General features: G+C 47.9%; 1 protein-coding gene across 3 annotated transcripts in view; it reads right to left on the bottom strand.

Annotated features, from left to right (window-relative positions):
• The window catches only part of LUC7L (LUC7 like), a 35,831-nt gene extending 17,914 nt beyond the window's left edge, over window positions 1-17,917 (bottom strand). Inside the window, exons 1-4 of one of the 3 annotated variants that reach the window (XM_047713475.1) lie at window positions 17,712-17,917; window positions 16,744-16,814; window positions 15,681-15,775; window positions 11,533-11,631 (exon numbers count right to left, since the gene is read on the bottom strand). In XM_047713475.1, coding sequence (XP_047569431.1) covers window positions 11,533-11,628 — 96 coding nt within the window. In that variant the 5' untranslated portion in view covers window positions 11,629-11,631; window positions 15,681-15,775; window positions 16,744-16,814; window positions 17,712-17,917. The remainder of the gene's footprint in view (window positions 1-11,532; window positions 11,632-15,680; window positions 15,776-16,743; window positions 16,815-17,711) is intronic. The other 2 variants (XM_047713474.1, XM_047713476.1) reach the window with 2 other exon arrangements.
• Window positions 17,918-19,578: the final 1,661 nt, after the last annotated feature.

A 19,578-nucleotide genomic window follows, 5' to 3' on the forward strand; every position in this document is an offset into this window, starting at 1 on the left:
TGCTGACACCAGGAGGCAACGGAGTGTCACTGCTGCTGGAGGCCGTTCCTCCACACTCAGGACTGAGCAGGGCTGTTCCCGGTGTCGCCAGCCCAGCCAGCCCAGCGGAGATGACACCAGCCAGAAATCCGGGAGCCTGAGACGCACTCTCAGGGAGACTGGTCACAGCGAACATGAGCCCCTGTGCTGTGCTGCGTGTCCACATGTGCCTTAAAACGGCCACAGGGGAAACTGCGAAAGTCTCCACTTTCCAGATGAAGAAACTGAGGTACAGTTTCCAAACTACTAAGTGATGGCATCAGGGTCCAAGGACCCTTATGGTTTGGCTCCAAAGTCCCTACACTCAATGTGCACAACTCTGAGGCGGTCACCACCAGCCCAGTTCACAGAGGAATAGAACAAGTTACAGTAACTTGCCCAAGGTCAGGAAGGGATCCCTGCCCGGGATCTGACCTAGTAACCCTAACTATTATACGGTTCATCGTAGACAGAAAAAGTAGGTATAATCAGAACCGGTCTCAACTGGTATATTAAAGACAGTCTGGCAATTTGTTGATACCATGTGTAGTTTCAGAAACCTGTCAAATAAAACATCACAAACCAAGACAATTTGGGGAGTAAGTTAACTGTGTTTTTACCGAGTTAAAAGAATCAAATTCTTCATACTTTCAATAATGTGGACTCTAACTCAGTTGTACTGCTCTGTAACGGCTTCACAGGTCGCATTAAAGTATTAATACTGTGGTTTGTTTGCCAGTGCTCAAGTTGAGAAATCTGAAATGTTATTATATAGATTACCTAGCAGCAGACGTCATACACCCCTCCCTAAGGAATTTCTGGATAAAACACTTTCAAGAAGTCAAGGCCTGGCCCTGGCATGGTCAGACTGAGCCTATCTTAGGCTAGAAGGAGACAACAGTGAGGACAGGTGCACCAGCGGATCCACCCACCAAGCTCAAGCTGAGGGTCTAGGCAGGCAACACCTACACAAAGAATCACCTTTCAGTAACTCTTGGCTGACCAAGACCCCAAAACATGGTTACTCACTATCAGCAAAGATGTGAAGATGCGAACTCTTCTGCCTGCCGGTGGGAGCACGGTATCATCAAAACCCCAGATACCCTCTGACGCAACGGTTCTGCGTCTCGGAAGCTCCCCCGGATGTGTGCAGACAGTGCAGACATGCGCACGATGGCGGTATGTAATGCAGACCACAATCACCAACAGGGGACTGGTCATGTAAAGCAGGTACCATCCCTTGGCAGGCTGTGCAGCCACAAAAAGCAATAAGGAACTCTACACAAAGGTATACTAAGAAGTTAAACAAAAAAAGGAAGGGGCAGGTTCGAACAGGTGTAGAAACGACCACTCGTGTAACAACAGGAATACAGACATACCGTCTGCCTCAGGCATCTGTGTGACACTGGTTACTTCTAGAGGCAACCAGATGACGGAAGAGCAGAGCAGGAGAGAGGTTTCACCTTCTGTCCCGGTAAAGTCTGAACCCAGCGGCAGCCCCACATGTGCTCACGTTAGTAAGAGACATGGCACCCTTTGTGAAATAACGCATCTGGGCAATAATGCTCATCTGTTGCTTACAGCACCGGGCCGAAGGCGGACGGGGCCCTGACCATCGGCAGGTCAAAGCTGCTGCAACCACTGCTGCCTCGGAGGTGGTCCAAGAACAGGTGCAAAGCCCCGCCTCGGAATGTTCCAGTCACAAAGTCGAACCTAAATCCAATGATCAAGCCTCCGGACCAACGCCTACAGTGCAAGAATTTTGAGGACTGGGGAAACATGTTAAACAAGACATCATGAAGCTATAATCACCAAAATCCAGGGTACGAGACTTCTAAAAAATTAGTTTCTTCAAACAAGTAGATTTTAAAAGATTAACGAAAGCATTCTAACACATAGCCCTTATTTCGAATCCCGAGTCAAAGAAATAAAATGATAGAAGACTCCTTCCTGAAGCAATCTGGAAAATTTGAACACTGCCAGTCAGGTGCTAAGAAATTATTTTTAAAGATGACCATTTCTAATAAAATCCTCAAATTCGAGATACAGTATTTACAGAGGAAATTCTGTCTAGTAGCTAGTCTAAAGTAATCCGGGTACGGGGCGGGGGGAGGGGGCACGCGCCTGCCTGGCTCAGGGGACACATGACTCTTGATCTCAGGGTTGTGGGTTCAAGCTCCAAGATGGGTCCAGATAGTACTTAAAAACTATGATTTTTTTTAAAGATTTTTATTTACTTGAGAGAGAGAGAGAGAGAGAGAAATTGAGCACAAGCTGGGGGAGGAGCAGAGGGAGAGGAAGCAGCACACTCCCTGCTGAGCAGGGAGCCGGACATGGGGCTCCATCCCAGCACCTGGAGATCACGACTGGACCTGAAAGCAGACGCTTAAGCGACCGAGCCACCCAGACGCTCCTAAAGAATACGACCAAATATCCAGTGAGGGAGCGCAAAGATAAAGACAAAATAAGAGTTTTCATGTCAATAATCACCGAAACTGGGAGACAGAACCCAGAAATTTCATGACAATATCCTGTCCACTTCTGTGTCTTTGAAAATTTTCCAGAACACACTTTTAAAAACATGCCAAGTAGATTCTTCATTCCAAGTGTGATACCAGATCTCCCCACACAGGGCAAAGGCAACGCTGAAATAGTTACTGACTGACTGAGACGCATGCGGTTTGTCTGCAGATCTGGGAGGAGCTGCGGGAGGATGCAACCCAGCGGGCTGTGGGCTGATCATTCCCAAAGCTAAGTGATGGGTACTAGGAACGTCACTGTGTGACTGCATTCCACTTCTGATTTCTGAGATTCTCCAGAATAAAATTTAACAAAAACTCCCTGGTGGGATATCTGGGTGGCTCAGCTGGTTAAGCGTCCGACTCTTGGTCTCGGCTCAGGTCATCATCTCAGGGTCCTGAGACCGAGCCCTGTACTGGGCTCTGCACTCAGCAGGAAGTCGGCTGGAGATCCTCTCCCTGCCTCTTCCCTCCCTTGCGGGATGCAATCTCTCTCTCTTTCTCAAATCAATCAATCCCTCGTAAATCAACCCTTCTTAGGCTTTTTTTTTTTTTAAGATTTTATTTGGGGCACCTGGGTGGCTCAGTGTGTTAAGTAAGCCTCTGCCTTTGGCTCAGGTCATGATCTCAGGGTCCTGGGACTGAGCCCCGCATCGGGCTCTCTGCTCCACGGGGAGCCTGCTTCCTCCTCTCTCTCTGCCTGCCTCTGCCTGCTTGTGATCTCTGTCTGGCAAATAAATAAATAAAATCTTAAAAAAAAAAAAAAAAAAAGAATGTTTGAACTTTAAAAAAGAAAAAAGATTTTACTTATTTGAGAGAGACAGACAGTGCTCATGATCAGGAGCAGGGGGAGGGGAAGAGGGAGAAGCAGACTCCCCACTGAGCAAGGAGCCTGATTCAGAACTCAATCCCAGGACCCAGACACTTAACCCGGGCATCTTCTCGGTCTTTTCTTAACTGAAAAATGTAATCACAGCTTTACAATGCTCTGTGAATATAACTTCCTACCCTCCTTTTTGCCGACAGAACCTCAGAATTCTAACCCAAAGCCTATTCCTACACTGGCGGTGTGGCCCGGGCTTCCAGCAAGTGCTCCCGAGCGCCGCTAGGCCCCACTAGCCAAGGCTCACTCGTGGCAGGTAAGAAGCAAGTTGCCGCCAGCCGCCTGGGTGGCTCCGTAGGAAGAGCTGGGTCACAAACCCAGCAGATGCTGGGTGTGGAGATTACTTAAATTAAAAAGGCTTAAAAAGAAAAAAAAAAGCAGTAAGTTATTGCTTTTAAAGTGTTTGCTTCGGGGCGTCAGGGTGACTCAGTGGGTTAAAGCCTCTGCCTTCGGCTCGGGTTGTGATCCCAGGGTCCTGGGATCGAGCCCCGCATCGGGCTCTCTGCTTGGCAGGGAGCCTGCTTCCTCCTCTCTCTCGGCTGCCTCTCTGGGTATTTGTGATCTCTCTCTGTCAAGAATAAATAAAATCTTTAAATAAATAAATAAAGTGTTTGCTTCCCTGCATTTCAAATACTAAGGGACTGCCTCCACGGAGGGGAGGGCACATTCCGTGTTTTAAAGGCCAGATCTACCCGTTCTCTAAGTAGCGTATCTTCAACGAGCCCCCCCCCACACAAAATCTAGAGGTGAACTCTCTAGTACAATTTTGCATCTTTGTCTTGCTCGTGGTATCACCACAGTTCTGTCATTAAGTAGGTTCTGTAAAGTTTCAAGAGCAGTCTATGCCAGGAGTAATCATAATTTGCTAACTCATTTCTCTCTTCTTGAACAAAGAATTCCGTTGTGTCCAGTTTTCCAATGTTATAACAATCCTACCATAAACACATTTGTGTACCAACGTCTGACTGTATTTCTAATTATTTCCTAAAGCTAGAAATTTGTAAAAATAAATCATAGGACAGAAATACTTTTACATATTCATTTCTGCCTATTATTAGCTAGCAGGACCTGATAACTGCACATGACACAGAAAATGTAGTTTCTTCTCTCCTCTCACAAGAAATAATCCCTTAATGGGGCGCCCGGGTAGCTCAGTTCAGTCAGGCATGAATCTTGATTTCAGCCCAGGTGATAATGTCAGGGACAGGAGGTCTAGCTCCCAGCTGGACACGGAGCCTACTCGGGATTCGGTCTCTCCCTCCATACTGCCCCCCAACAGCTCCCGCAAGGTTTTTAAAAAAAAAAAAAATCACTTAAGAATTTGGTATAGGGACGCCTGGGTGGCTCAGTTGGTTGGGCAGCTGCCTTCGGCTCGGGTCATGATCCCAGCGTCCTGGGATCGAGTCCCACATCGGGCTCCTTGCTTGTCAGGGAGCCTGCTTTTCCCTCTGCCTCTGCCTGCCATTCTGTCTGCCTGTGCTCGCTCTCTCTTCCTCTCTCTCTGACAGATAAATAAATAAAATCTTTAAAAAAAAAAAAGAATTTGATATATATATATATATATTTTTTTAAGATTTTATTTAATTATTTGAGAGAGAGAGAGCATGAGAGAGAGCATGAGAGGAGAGAGGTCAGTGAGAGAAGCAGACTCCCTGCTGAGCAGGGAGCCCGATGTGGGACTCGATCCTGGGACTCCAGAATCATGACCTGAGCTGAAGGCAGTTGCCTAACCAACTGAGCCACCCAGGCGCCCCAATTTGGTATATATTTTTTAAAACTGCATTAAAATGCATACCTAAGCACTCAATTTTTATGCCAACCAAACAAGACAGTTTAGTAAGTTTCCATTTTTTCTTCTTCATACCAATGCACACGTCTTCTGTCTTCTACAATCTGCAGCCATGCAATATTTTATTTAACTGTAACGTGACTACTTTAGGTCCTCTAAGAACAAAAGTTATTTGGGTATTTTCACTTTTTCACTAATACAAAATGATGCAATGAACATCTTAGGTCTTCTCATACATACACAAATGTTCTTCTTTTTTTTTTTTTAAAGTGATTGAAAGAGTTTCAATTTTTTAAGATTTTATTTATTTATTTAACAGACAGAGATCACAGGTAGGCAGAGAGGCAGGCAGAGAGAGAGATGGGAGGAAGCAGGCTCCCTTCGGAGCAGAGAGCCGATGCGGGGCTCGATCCCAGGACCCCGGGATCATGACCTGAGCCAAAGGCAGAGGCTTTAACCCACTGAGCCACCCAGGTGCCCCCGCAAATGTTCTTTTAAGACAACTTCTTACAAATTGTTTAAATATTTTAAATTTGTAAAAAGGGCTGATGAGTTCTTATAGAAGATCTACTCAAAGTCCAATGTCAATCTATAAATTCAGCAACTAATTATGAAAATAGATCTTAACAACAGGGACACCAGAGTGGCTCAGTCGGTCAAGCATCTGCCTTCTGCTCAGGTCGTGATCTCAGGGTCCTGCGACTGAGCCCCACATCAGGCTCCCTGCTCACGAGAGTCTGCTTCTCCCTCTTCCTCTGCTGCTCCTGCTTGTTCTCATTCTCTCATTCTCTATCTCAAATAAATAAATAAAACCTTAAGAAAAAAATCTTAATGACGCCCTCTGTAAAGACAGGTTTTATTTTAAACTAATGTATCATGAATAAATCAACTAAAGCCCCAAGTTTTAGCCAAGTTTTTCTTTTATAAAAAAATAAACAAAACGCATGCATGTCTTAGCAGGTCTGTGTAGCATGCAAAGCTTTCTCACTGACCCAACTACAATAATTGTTCTAAAGAAAAAACACATCCCATGTGCAACAAAAATGGTTTTAAAATATAACTGCAATGTCTGCTATCTTTAATATATTTGATAAACTTGTCAATATTAAAACAAATTTTCTGAGCTTGTGGTCAGGTGTCGCCCTGAGTGGCCCACTCCAAATCCAACTCCTCTGCCGGCACCACACGGTGCTGCCTCCATTAATTCTGGCAAATAACATCAGGCTTAGGGTACTTCCAGAGACTTTGGTAAATGGTGGGCCCGTGTAACAGAGTTATTGCCAGTAATGGAGATACTCCCCAAAACATCTGGTGAGCTACAGAAAAATACAGTACTAAAAAAACCCAGAGCCAATCTTCCATTAGTGATGGTTTACAACCTGTGACAATGAAACCTGGGCCCACTTCCCAACAGTGATGACCGCACTGCAGCCCTTCAGGAACCAACCTCAAGAGGGACCCCTGGGAGCCACACGCTGGTCCAGGGCCTGGGCCTTGCACAGTGCAGGGGCCTCAGGGCAGCCCAGGAGCCCAGCAGCACCAGCAGCAGGTCAGGGTTAGCAAGAGTCAGTCCACTAAGCACATGTGACCAAAATGTTTCCGAAGGGTTCTTGCTTCTCAAACTGCAATTTTGACACAAAACATCACAACCAGCCTTCTGATAATCCTATCTGTTCATCCTGAATCAGCTCTCTTTAGAAGATGAACCAACCTCCAGAGAACTACTGGATGGCTGGTTACATGGAAACGGGAGACTTTTTACCTGAACCTTTTAGACCTCTAAAATCTCCCCCAGCGAACATGCATTACCTACCAAAAAGATTTAAAAACGGATTTTCATTAAATTAACTTTACAAATCTGTATTTTAAGAAAAGCCTTTGTTTTCCCATTAAAGTTTATTCTGTAAAACTAAGGAGATAAAAAGCTTGGTATTTTAAAGTCAGGCCATGCTTAATGACTTATCAAAGTAACCCATGTACATCCAATCACTACTGAGAAGTATAAATTAAAAACAAGGTCTTCATGCTAAATATGGAGCCTGCCTTAAAAAAAAAAAAAGAAAAAACCCAAAAGGTGGGGTAAATTGCACGGCATGTGAATTTTATCTTAAACTCACTGAAGAAACTTTTTAAGGTAAAATCTCCACCCTCAACACCCAGAGGTGTCTTCCTGTCAGCTTTACAATGCAACACTCCACTGTGGAATGAGACTCTTCTCCCTTTAAGAAAAATTCTGTAACAAGCATCTCTTCTGTGCGCTCATTTGCACACATCCCTAAGATATGTTCCAACAGCAGAGTTCTGGAATGAGTTCCTATATACCCTGACAGACTGTCCTCCTTCAAATATGGCTACTCCAAAATGCCCTTCATTTTCAGGGCAAAAGGACTTCTTCCACTGGTTATCAAACATTTTAATATGAACCATCTATAAGATCAAAAGTGATCTTTAAGGAGTTGGGGGGAGGGGTGGTTACCTTTTTAACAGAAAAAGTAATTCCTATATATATTTTCACATAGTACACAAAGGTCTCTTGCCCCACTCTAACCAAGTTAAGAGTGGTTATAACCTCCTGGGTTCCTCTAAAACACCTCTCTGCACATCTAAACATGTTAACAAGTGTACAGCACCCTCCTTAATAAAACAAACAAACAAACAAAAAATACACTATGGAGGAGTACCCGGCTGGCTCAGCTGGTGGAGCATGCGACTTTTGATCTCGGGGTTGTGAATTTAAGCCCCATGCTGGGCATACATCTCATTTATAAGTAAATAAGTTAAAAAAAAAAAAAAAAAGGATGTATGCAACTAAACACATTGTTTAAAAAACAAGACAAGGGGCGCCTGGAGCGCTGGACTCGGTTTCAGCTCAGGTCCTGATCTCAGGGTTGTGGGACTGAGCCCCATGTAGGGCTCCGAGCTCAGAGGGGAATCTGCTTCTGCAGCTCCCCCTGTCCCTCCCACTTGCACGCATACCACGACATGAGTACCCACTCTGTCTCTAAAATTTAAAAAAAAAAAAAACCACTAAAAAAAACAAACACTATGGGGGTGCACCTGGGTGGCTCTGTCAGGTGAGTGTTACACTCCTGATTTCAAATCAGGTCATGATCTCGGGGGTTGTGAGACCAAGCCCTATCACCCACTCCATGCTCAGCGCAAAGTCTACTTATCACTCTCCTTCAGCCCCCACCTCCACTCCCGCAAGAGTGGAGCTTTCGCAAATAAATAAGTAAATTCTTCCAAAAAAATAAAATCAAATAAATAGACACTATGGAAGAAGGATATTAGACTTTGCTTATCCACTTAATCTGTCTTGCAGATACTTTCACATCAACAATACAACGAACAGGCCAATTCTCTTCTCACAGTTACCCATCATTCCACCCTAAAGAACAAATGATTTAGGCAGTCCCTTACTGAGGAAGTTGACCTGGTTCCCACTGTCTGAAGTTATGAATGCTGCAGGAATATTCTAGGACAGGTGTGTCTTTGTGCCAGTGAGATGTGATCCTAGAACTGGCTGGGCTGGCATGTGCTTTCACATCTTGAGATGCTGAGTTACCCAGGAGGTGTTATCAGGACTATCTGACCCTCCATTTCTTCAGTTCTGAGCCGGGTGAGCACCGTCACAGGATCAGATGCCCACGGGAAATGTCCTTTTCTATCCTTTGCTCCTTTTTAAATTGAGCCATTGATACCATTCTTGTCAATTGTGATGAATTTTACATTTAAGATAACTAGCCCATCATCATACACACTGTCAATGTCCTGTCCCAATTTATTCTCACTACACAAAAGGGAACTTTTTTCCAATAATCTTCACACCCAGCACAGGGCTCGAACTGTGACCCCAAGATCAAGAGTCACATGCTCTTCAGACCGAGCAAGCCAGGCGTCCCATGTACAGGTATTTTTGTTAGGCTAAATTTTAAGTTTTTACACAAATGTACCCACCTTCCTCTTACAGCTTCTAGACTTTATAGCATTAAGATGACAAATAAAATTCATCTCCTAGGGATCCAACTGGGTATTTTCCTACTGGCTAATCCATAGTTTTCAACAACATTCATTAAAAACAAACAAACAAAAAGAACACTCTCTACCTTTCTGCACACTGGCTAAACACACCTCCTTCAAAATACACTAAATGAGGGGCGCCTGGGTGGCTCAGTGGGTTAAAGCCTCTGCCTTCGGCTCAGGTCATGATCTCAGGGTCCTGGGATCGAGCCCCGCATCGGGCTCTCTGCTCTGCGAGGAGCCTGCTTCCTCCTCTCTCTGCCTGCCTCTCGGCCTACTTATGATCTCTCTCTGTCAAATAAATAAAATCTTAAAAAAAAAAAATACACTAAATGTGTGTTTCAGTCACTGACTCCATTTCTTCTACTCATCTGTTTTCTAACTTTAAATTTATCAGGTCATTTAAAAAATGCACTGACATTCTGATTTAGTAGAACTGCTAATGGGACGCCTGGGTGGCTCAGTTGGTTAAGCAGCTGCCTTCGGCTCAGGTCATGATCCCAGCGTCCTGGGATCGAGTCCCACATCGGGCTCCTTGTTCTGTGAGGAGCCTGCTTTTCCCTCTGCCTCTGCCTGCCACTCTGTCTGCCTGTGCTCGCTCTCTCTGTCTCTCTCTGACAAATAAATAAATAAAATCTTAAAAAAAAAAAAAAAGAAAAAAAAGAAATGCTAAGACCTCTGATCCACGGAACATTATTAAACCTGAGATTTCAAAAAATACACCTGTGTATCTCCAGTCTCTTGACTGGACTTGACACCCCAAAGTAATGGCCTCTTTGCATAAGCACCTGCAGGTTACTGAAGAACGATAACTCACAATATAGTAAAATTCCCTTTCCAAGCCTCTTCTGTTAGTCAAACTGTTGTTAAAGGCACGTTTAGTTAATACAAAGATTCAACACTGAGAGCACACGGTGGTTAAAGGAATCTGAAAAAGAATTAATCTTAATCACTTTTAAGACTATTGGTTTAGGGGCGCCTGGGTGGCTCAGTGGGTTAAGCCTCTGCCTTCGGCTCAGGTCATGATCTCAGGGTCCTGGGATCGAGCCCCGCATCAGGCTCCTTGCTCGGCGGGGAGCCTGCTTCTCCCTCTGCCTCTGCCTGCCTCTCTGCCTGCTTGTGATCTCTGTCAAATAAATAAATAAAAAATCTTAAAAAAAAAAAAAAGACTACTGGTTTAAAGAGAGTTTACTCCAGCTACAACACATCCTTTAAGATGTCCTTGGGTGAGGGGAGACGCCATTCCGTGGCTTCCTCACACCAAGCTCTGTCCCTTCCCAGTCTTCACTCAGGAACCTGAATGCCACCAAACCCCTTTAGTGACCTTTGGTCACGCTAGTGATGGACAGTTAGGAAAAAGAAAAAAACAAATGGAGTGACTAAATACTACACTCAGAGGTGAGAACTGCTGTTAAAGGGTGAAAAAAAACTTAGCTATCACAATGGTTTGTGGCCTGGAAAACTACAGCACATTAAGGTAATACTCAGGTTTCTGTGGTAACAAAATTTCATTGAAGGACACGGGGCATATTAGGAAGAAAAGTCTTAAAAAGGGTTCCTTTGGGAGGCAACAGTTTAAAAAAAGTTGTGGAATTCCATTTTATAACCAGTGAATTGCAAAAATTTAACACTACTGGGGTATAAATTGATACCACGGCTTTATCGACAACAGAAATGAGACAGAAAGGACGCCATTACAAAACTCTCACAAGGATGAACGGATGCGATCCTTATCAGCCAAAACTTCCTCCCCTGGGAACAGACCCTAAACGAACCCTAGTACACGTATATCAGGAATATATTCCAGAACATTCGTAATACTGTTTGTAGTAGCAAAACAAAACAAAACAAAACAAACAAAACCCACACCCAAGAACCAAGCCAGGTGTCTACGGATAATGAAGAGTTTGGGGCATACTCAAGCAGCAATGAGAATAAACCAAACCCAACAAAACGGGTAAACAAAAATACGGAATGAAAAAGTAAAGTTATTAAAGACTGTGCCACGAAACTATTCTTCTAAGGCTTAAAAACAAGCAAAACATGCAGTTCAAGGAACCATAAAAATACACAATAACACTTTTAAAAGGAAATGATACACACAAAAATGCACAACAGTGCTGGGTGGTAGACTGACAGGTGACAGCAAGTACTCTGCCGTTCTAGCTCCCAGCCCTACTGGCAGAGTAACAAGTTCTCTCTCGTTATTCTGCTGCATGACTTACAAATGTCACATTTTTATTCTTGTTAGCTGGTATGTGGCTCTTCACAGTAGAGACGAATCAACATAAAATAAAACTTACATCTAATTCAAAAAACAGGTCCCTTTCTTTACTTGCAATCTCATAATCTGCTCGGAGGGCCAAGTCGTGGATTTTGGTACATTCTCCTAAATCCATGCGCTGTGAGAAAGAAACAGAAGTTTACACGTGAACATCCACCCACTGCAGAAAGCACATGACCTGGCGTTTCAACTGTTACCAAAATAAACACCTTTTTGAACAGTAAACTGTAATAAAAATGTTAAGAAACAGTACATAGCCAAGAAATTGTATTTTTCTTCTACCACCATGATAATATGACACTTTGATACGTTTAAGTGTGAAGGTTTCTGTCTCTTCCAGACCCAGAGATTAACTGGACTAATAATGGAAACTGTATTAATCAGCTTTTGCTAGACTGACTTTTGAGTCAGACGTGTGAACAGTCTATTCAGAGGGCCCCTGGACGGCTCAGTCAGGTGAGTGTCCAACTCCCGATTTCTGCTCAAGTCTCAGGGTTGTGGCATGGAGCCCTGCAGCAGGCTCCACACTCAGTGGGAAGCCAGCCTGGGATTCTCTCCCTTTCCCTCTCCCCCTCGTCCCATTCAACCTCTCTCTAAATACCCAAATAAATAAAATCTTTTAAAAATGAAGAAGAAACATCTATTCAGTGAACAACAGCATGGAGGAAGAGAGAGGCCACAAGGAAAACGCCAGAAAACAAGAGTATCACCAACAGCCACAAATTTCCCGGCATCCTTCCTGCAATCTTCACTACTCAGATGCTCAATGCCTACGGTGCGCAGACAAGGACAAGGACTGAGCAGAGAGCAACCAGGTTTGGGCCACTACAACACAACCTAACACCTGGCTCTGTACACCTCTTTGTATATCAGAAGGCATAAAGCAGAACAGGTCCATCTAGAGCCCCTCTCCGCCCCCCAAAAAAATCCTCCAAACATTCTCCTAACCTAGTAAATGACCCTGGATATAACTGGAGACAGAGAATCAGGCCACTCAGTTGTCCCACTTGAGAAACAAAGGTTGTTTCACTGAAACAAATGACCTGTGTTACCATTAAGATCAGCCTGATGTGCTACTGTGTTGTAAGCACGTGTGCAACAATGAATCTGAGAGCGGGACTCTGAGATGGCACCCTCCGCCTCTGGCCATCGAGAGCAAAAGCAAGGTTTGTGTGCTAAGCATCACGCTATCAAGTCACACAGTGCAAGTTAACAAAACCCAGCATCACCGTGAGGAGACACCTGCGAAGTCCAAGCACTTGGACCAAAACATGTGTCCACGTAACTAGTTAACAAAGAATGATGGCGTCCAGGACCTCCTTTAAGCTCAGAGTACAACTACGTCCAAAAGGAGCTTAAAAACTTCATGGGTTATAAAGTCCTTAACATTTTAGGCCAGTTAGGGAGGCCAGCAGTACCTGACTTGGGCCCTAGTCCCACAGAATGTGCATGCCCTGCCCATAACAAAGCGTCCTTTGGTATGAACGGTGACAGAACCAAGAGCCGGCTCCCTACTGCGGAGCTCATCTTCCTTTAGACCGAGGTCAACTTCTGCATTTAAACGCTAAAGGCCTCTCCTCTCCATTATCCTCCCCGTGAAGTTATATGTAGCCCTTGTATGCTGTTACATGGGGGAGTCTAGAGGCAGGGCGACAGTGTTTGTACAAGCCGAAGTCGTAGCCCGAATTGCTCTCCCTGGACCGCTGACAACTTTCGCTTCATTCACTCTTTTAAGTATCAGGATGATTCTTTAAAATACACAGTCTCGGGGCGCCTGGGTGGCTCAGTGGGTTAAGCAGCTGCCTTCGGCTCATGATCCCAGGATCCTGGAATCAAGCCCCACATCGGGCTCCTTGCTCAGGGGGGAGCCTGCTTCTCCCTCTCCCTCTGCCTGCCTGCATGCCGCTCCCCCTGCTTGTGCTCTCCTCTCACTATCCGTCTCTGTCAAATAAGTAAAATACGATAAAATATAGAGTCTCCACAAACGAAAACCAAGACCCATCGCTGCAAAGTAACTGGCAAACAACAGAAATGCTTAAAAACTAATGAAAACTCTGTATCTCAAAGAAAACCCACCACCAGCGGAAGTAAGCACTAAAACCTTCACTACTAAGCGTTTTAAGTACAAATAAATTACCACTCTACGAACTTCAGCTGTCAAGACAATTTCGACATCCGTGAACCACCCACGCAGCCAAAATCCACTGCTGGCCTTCCTTTGGCTGAGAAGTGTCCAGCAGCCAGGGCTAATGCAAGCAGAGGACAGGCCTGGGTTCCATGGTTACTCCCGGACTGTGTATCTTCAGCTTTGCCAAGGAGGCGGGAAGGACTCGCGGGCCGGGTCCCCTGGCAGCGAAGCACCAGACACAGCTGAAATACCTCAGTAAGTCTTCTTCCAGAAGATCTGAAGTGGCTGTTAAACCCAGCACGTCAAATCGTTTTCACCGAAGGACACCTGTGTTCTCTACCCTCTGGTGGCCTCACACTGGTGACACGGAAGGGTACTCAAGGCTCCTTTCAGAACTTTGGAAAACAAACATGCTCCACTGGGACAAGCTGCACTACATTCCCTCCAGCTATCTTACCCTCCCAGACTTACTAACCAATACTGTATTTTCCGGTTAAGCCTCGATGCAACTGTAACTTCTGTTCCTCCTTGCCTCACCTCTAATGACAGGAGATGGTTCTGAGCAACAACTTGGGCCTGGAGCAATCCTCTGAAGACTGAAGATTACAACCGCTTTCACTCAGCCACTCTGCGAGAACTAAAACAACCCGTATCTATTCATTTATTGTCTGTCTTCTTCCTCCACTGGCTAAAGCCTTTATTTTACTGGCACCATATCCACAGTGCCGGGCACACAGCAGGTGTTCAGTAAATAGTTGAGGAGTTAATCTGTACCCAACACAATAAACGCTGGCAGGAAATGCCCTCATTCTGGTTACTTTTCTCACCGGCATTCTGGAACAATGCTACCCAGGATTCTGACCTCCCCTCCTTAAGAAACGGAGATGCTTCACACTCGTGCACATCCATCCCTCTTCTCCTTGGTTTCTCCCCTTAAGAGCGATCAGCAGTTCCAGGTTCTGATGCCTCCCTACAGGATTTTCCTTCAGCAGAACTGCTCTTAACCGTGGAAGCCATTAGTCTACACTGACGGTACAAACCACAACCCACAGCAGCATCTCTCTACGTCAGCGCCAACTACAGGCAGAACCTCAGGTAACAAAGGGACAGTGCTGGACATTCATCTCCTCGTTGCCCCCTGTAGAGTCAGCTTGAGAAGATCTAATACGTATGTGGGATTCCCCACAGACTGCTCCCCTCACAATGGTAACGAGAACAGCAACAATTAATCATGAAGAAAATGTTCCCTAGTGGATGCACATTTGAGCCTTAAAATGAGCAGACAGTTTCCATACTCCATGAGGCGGCTGTGCCATCCAAACACGGTGGAGGTCTTTACAGGACTCCTTGGCTCTAAGTGGCTGTGTCGCCGTAGATGGTTCTCTACCCTTCGGTCTTCTTCAATCCTACTTGATTTTGAATAAATGCATATTCCATAAACTAGCCTTTATCTATCTGGTTCGTCCAAAGTGAATGTACAATTTTAGGGGTTGATATTCATTGGATCACATGCTGATTTCTTGAAAGGGTAATGTAATACAATGCTAAAAACTCAGTGGTATATCCAACTGAATTACTGAAAACCTAAGACCTGGACAACCCCATCAGGTCCCCTCCCTCCTGAGGAACTTTGTACTATCACTCGGCTATCACTCAATAAACCTTGCACTGCTGCAAACCAAAAAAAGAAAAGTACCTCGTTAGGTCAAAAGTCTAGCATCGGCGTATGCTCAACATGAAACCCAACCAATGAACCCAGAATCTTCAAAGAACTAAAGGCTGACCTGAACCGTACTTTTCTGGTTTCGCCAAATGATACAACTCATACTACTTGGTTGTGCATACCTCCATAAAAGTGATTCTACAAAACATACGGTAACTTAGAGAGAAATTCTTACAGTAGTGAAGTAGGTCCCATAACAAGACTCCACCAAATTGACAATCTGTCATTTGAAAGGCAGTAAGTGATTTCTGCCTGGTAAAGGCAGCCCCCATGTCTGCGTGTTCCATGACGTTCCCCCACTCCCGAATACACCTACCGTCCCAGCCAGGATATCATGAGGGCAGCAGTCCAGCAGGTGACTCTTGCAGACACGGTCATCTGTAAACTTGACCCTCTGTCTGGTTTCGTCTCCTGAAATTCATTTGTGGTTTTAAATAAGACAGTATTACCACGTTAAACACCAAAGCACATCTGGTACAACAATTCACCTGGATGGCTGGCAGACTACCAAATACAATGGAAGGCTGATCTAGAGGTATTTACAACTGGAGCGGGATACGGATGTTTTCTCATGCTAAATGTATCATGAAGAATCACACACTTAATGAGATCTGACTCCATCATTGTGCCAAAGAAGTCAAGGAATCTGAAGTAAGAGGCTGAGCACCAAAAGGCCGTTAACCGCACACATACATGTGGGCAATGATGCCAAAACCCACGCTAATCGGAGGGCCGTGAATCACCACATCTGACTTATGGCTGGTAGTGTCCACCAACAGAAGCTACGTATTACTCTGATCGTTTTGCTATGGACAAATGCATAGGCAGGGTTTTGCCCAAAATCACATGAAGAAGAAAGCTTTCGAACTCTACCACTGGCTGATAAATGATCGAGACTTAGTCTTCTGTCCCCTTCGCCCCCACCCTTAAAAAAGACAGTTGGCACCTGGGAGTCACTTTTAACAAGACAATAGCAAAGGAGAAAAAAAGGGGGAACTAGGTTAGTCAATACACACTGTGAGTTCCAACACATACTGTACCATCTGCATTCTTCAAGACCTCAGCTGCAGAATTTATGCCCGCTGCTGAAAAGGTTTAAGGGGAAGCTTTCTTGCCCCACCTGCAGTAAGGAAGTCAGGGAACGATACATAAAAGTAAAGGCAAAGCGGAACGTGACAAACTTTAAAGCTACTCTGCGTCTACACAGAGCGGTGTCATACGAGAAGAGGAGGAATATACTTCAGGATTCGCAAGCATCCAGGATTCATGTCGTGTCTCTTTACTGAAAATGTTTTCTTTCTAAACTACACTTTTAAAGTTATTCGTGAAAAAAAGCAAACACTTTTCGTTAAACAGCTTAGAAATTGGTTGTGACTCACGGCTCGATGAACATGAGGCTTTTCTGCAACTCCCTTGCAGATTGGTGTAGGCAGGCAAAGATACACTGAACCTTTATGAATAAAATAGAGGGGCCACAATTGTTCAGTTTGTAGGAAATACAAGTATGGGAAGCAATTCAAAAGCAACTCAATATACAAAGAACGCTAAAAAGCACTTATTCCCCTACGGAGTAGAGTGCAAGAGTCCGCACAGCCCTGCGAGTGTGCCAGCGGGAACTACAGCTCCGGCCTCGGGCGGAAGAGAAAACACAGACCAGGCGGGCGCACCGGGCCGCGAAGGCGCGACCGCTCGCTCCCGAGACAACCACCGCGACCGCTCGGCCTCCCTACGCCGTCCCTGTCCGAACTGCACCTAACGACTGCAAGCGCTAGCTCCACAGAGGGCTCCCGCGCGGCTGCGAGGCCGGCCCGCTCGGCGCCGCACAAGCCCCACGGACGGCGGCGCCGGGCACAGCAGCCACGGCCGGGGCCGCGGGCCCGCCCGGCCCCCTCGGCTGGCACGGAGCGTCCTCTCCGCGGAGCCCCGCCGCCGCCGGCGAAATGCAGCCCACGCCGGCGCCCGCCCTTCGCCGACTCCGCGGCAGGCCGGGCGGCGCGGGGCCGCGGGCGGGGGGCGGGGCGAGGCGCGGCGAGGCGCGGCGCCGGCCAGGGAGAAAGCCGCAGGATGGCCCGTGGGGCCGGGGCTGGAGCCCCACCGGCGACTCGGGCGCCGAGAGAGGAGCCGCCCGGGGCCCCGCCGCCAGCGAGGGAGAAGCCGGCCGCCGCCACCTCCCGGGCGAGCCGGCTCAGACAAAGGCCCGGCGCCTGCGGTCGGCGCGCGGGGGAGCGGGGGGGGGGAAGGGGTGTCCGGCGCAGGCGCAGACGGTCGCGGCCCCCGCCTCAGGCCGCCCAGCGGCCTCGCCTCACTCCCGCCCCAACCCCTCGCCGGTCCGGCCGCTCCGACTCACCGTCCCTGGCGGTGCCCATGAGCTGGTCCAGCAGGGCCCGCATCTGCGCCTGGGCGGACATGGTGGCCGGCGAGGGCGGCAGGGACGGCGGCGACGACTCCTCTCAGAGCGGTGGGGGCAGCAGCGGCGGCGGCGGCAGCGGCGACGAAAGCTGGTCGCGTCGGCCTCGAGCCCACTCGGCTCCTTCCCGCCGCGGGGGACGCCGGGAGGAAGTGCGTCGGTGTGGGCGCCGAGCCTGCTGGGAAATGTAGTTTCTGGGTGGAGTGGGCAGAACAGGGACTGAAACTCCGCCCTGGAGGAGACCGGCGGAGAGGGCCCAACCAACCCTGATTTTGCTCTAGGTTCCGAGACCTTTCTATTCTACTGAGACCAAACTGCAATAAAATAAAATAAAATAAATAGGGGCACCCGGGTGGCTCAGTGGATCAAGCGTCTGCCTTCAGCTCAGGTCATGATCCCGGGGTGCTGGGATCGAGTCCGCATGGGGCTCCTTGCTTAGCCGGAAGCCTGCTTCTCCCTCTCCCACTCCCCCTGCTTGTGTTCCCTCTCTCTGTCGAGTAAATAAAATCTTAAAAAATAATAATAAATAAATACAAACAAAAAATAAAGGCCCCTATGGGTTTGTTTTGGTGAAACTTGGCCTGCTTGTAAAATGTCACTGGAGAGTAAATGGCCACAGCTTTTCAACATAACGGAAAGGTGGAGACACCTGTCCCAGCAGACATCCCCGAGTTACTCTAAGGACGTCGTGATTTAGAACGTGCGGTACCGCCACAGAAACGGGGAGAGCAGGGAGGCACCGACAGGTTGAAGATGCAGACAGAAGCGGTGGGGAAACCCCGCTTCCCCGTGCTTTTGTAAAAAGCCCCGGCTCGCTCGGACCCTTCACCTCTGCTTGTGCAGTCGGCTGCTCTGGTCCAGAAGGGTCGCTTCGCTTCGCTCGGGAGAGAGAGGGCCACGGATTCCGCCCTTGCGGTAGGCGCCTAGGCCCCGGGCAGCACGCGTTCCCGTCGCAGGCACGCACAGTTCAAGGAGGGAGGCCCGGAGCTTGGGGACACCAGCCAAGAGGCGCTGGGGCCGTGGGGCCCCGGGAGAAACTCGCTAACATACTGAAGAACTGGAGCGGGGAGACCCTTTAAAGAGGGGAGAGGGACAGCTGCCTCTTTCCCCCGTAAGCAGAGAACAGTCCCTTTTGTCCACCCCTCACGTGTGTTCTGCTGGGCCACGCGGGTCAGACCTCCTTGTGTCTCCCTGGGGGCGAAGGCTGTGGGGACTCGTGCCGCGCATTACTAGGACGGTGGGATGGTCAGCAGGCCGCCTGGTCTGATCCAGACACCCCGACAGCCCGCGCCTGCGCACCACGAACACAGACGCTCCCGCACACCCCGTTCTTCTCAACGTGGCAGGGGCCCTTGCGGGGGAGACTGCGCCGACCCGCGGCGTGAGCACTGCCGGGAACTACCATGAAGAACGGCCCGCGGCCTCTGTACGCCGCCCTCGGCCAAAGCCACGCCGACCCAGAAAATGGGCGTTCGGACGGGAACCGCAACGGCCCCGGGCACATGTGCGGCGTATGAGGGCGAGAAGGGGCCCTCGGACCGCGCGCAGGACCAGCCGACGGTCTCACTGCGGTGAGGGCGGGAAGGGGCCCCAGAGACGCGGTTGGCTGCCACACACGCCGCCGGCGCAGGCGGGACTGGGCGCGCTACGCAACGACGGACCCACGGCCGGAAGCGGCGCGTCAGGGGGAGCAGCCGCAGCCAGCCCGGGGAGGCCGCACGTGGCCGCGGGGACCGCCCCCAGCAGAGCCCATTCTCCCCCTCCGCAAGCGGGGCTCGCTGCCCAGACACCACCCCTCCCGCGCGCT

Source organism: Lutra lutra, chromosome 18, assembly GCF_902655055.1.
Source record: "Lutra lutra chromosome 18, mLutLut1.2, whole genome shotgun sequence".
Taxonomy (NCBI): Eukaryota; Metazoa; Chordata; class Mammalia; order Carnivora; family Mustelidae; genus Lutra; species Lutra lutra.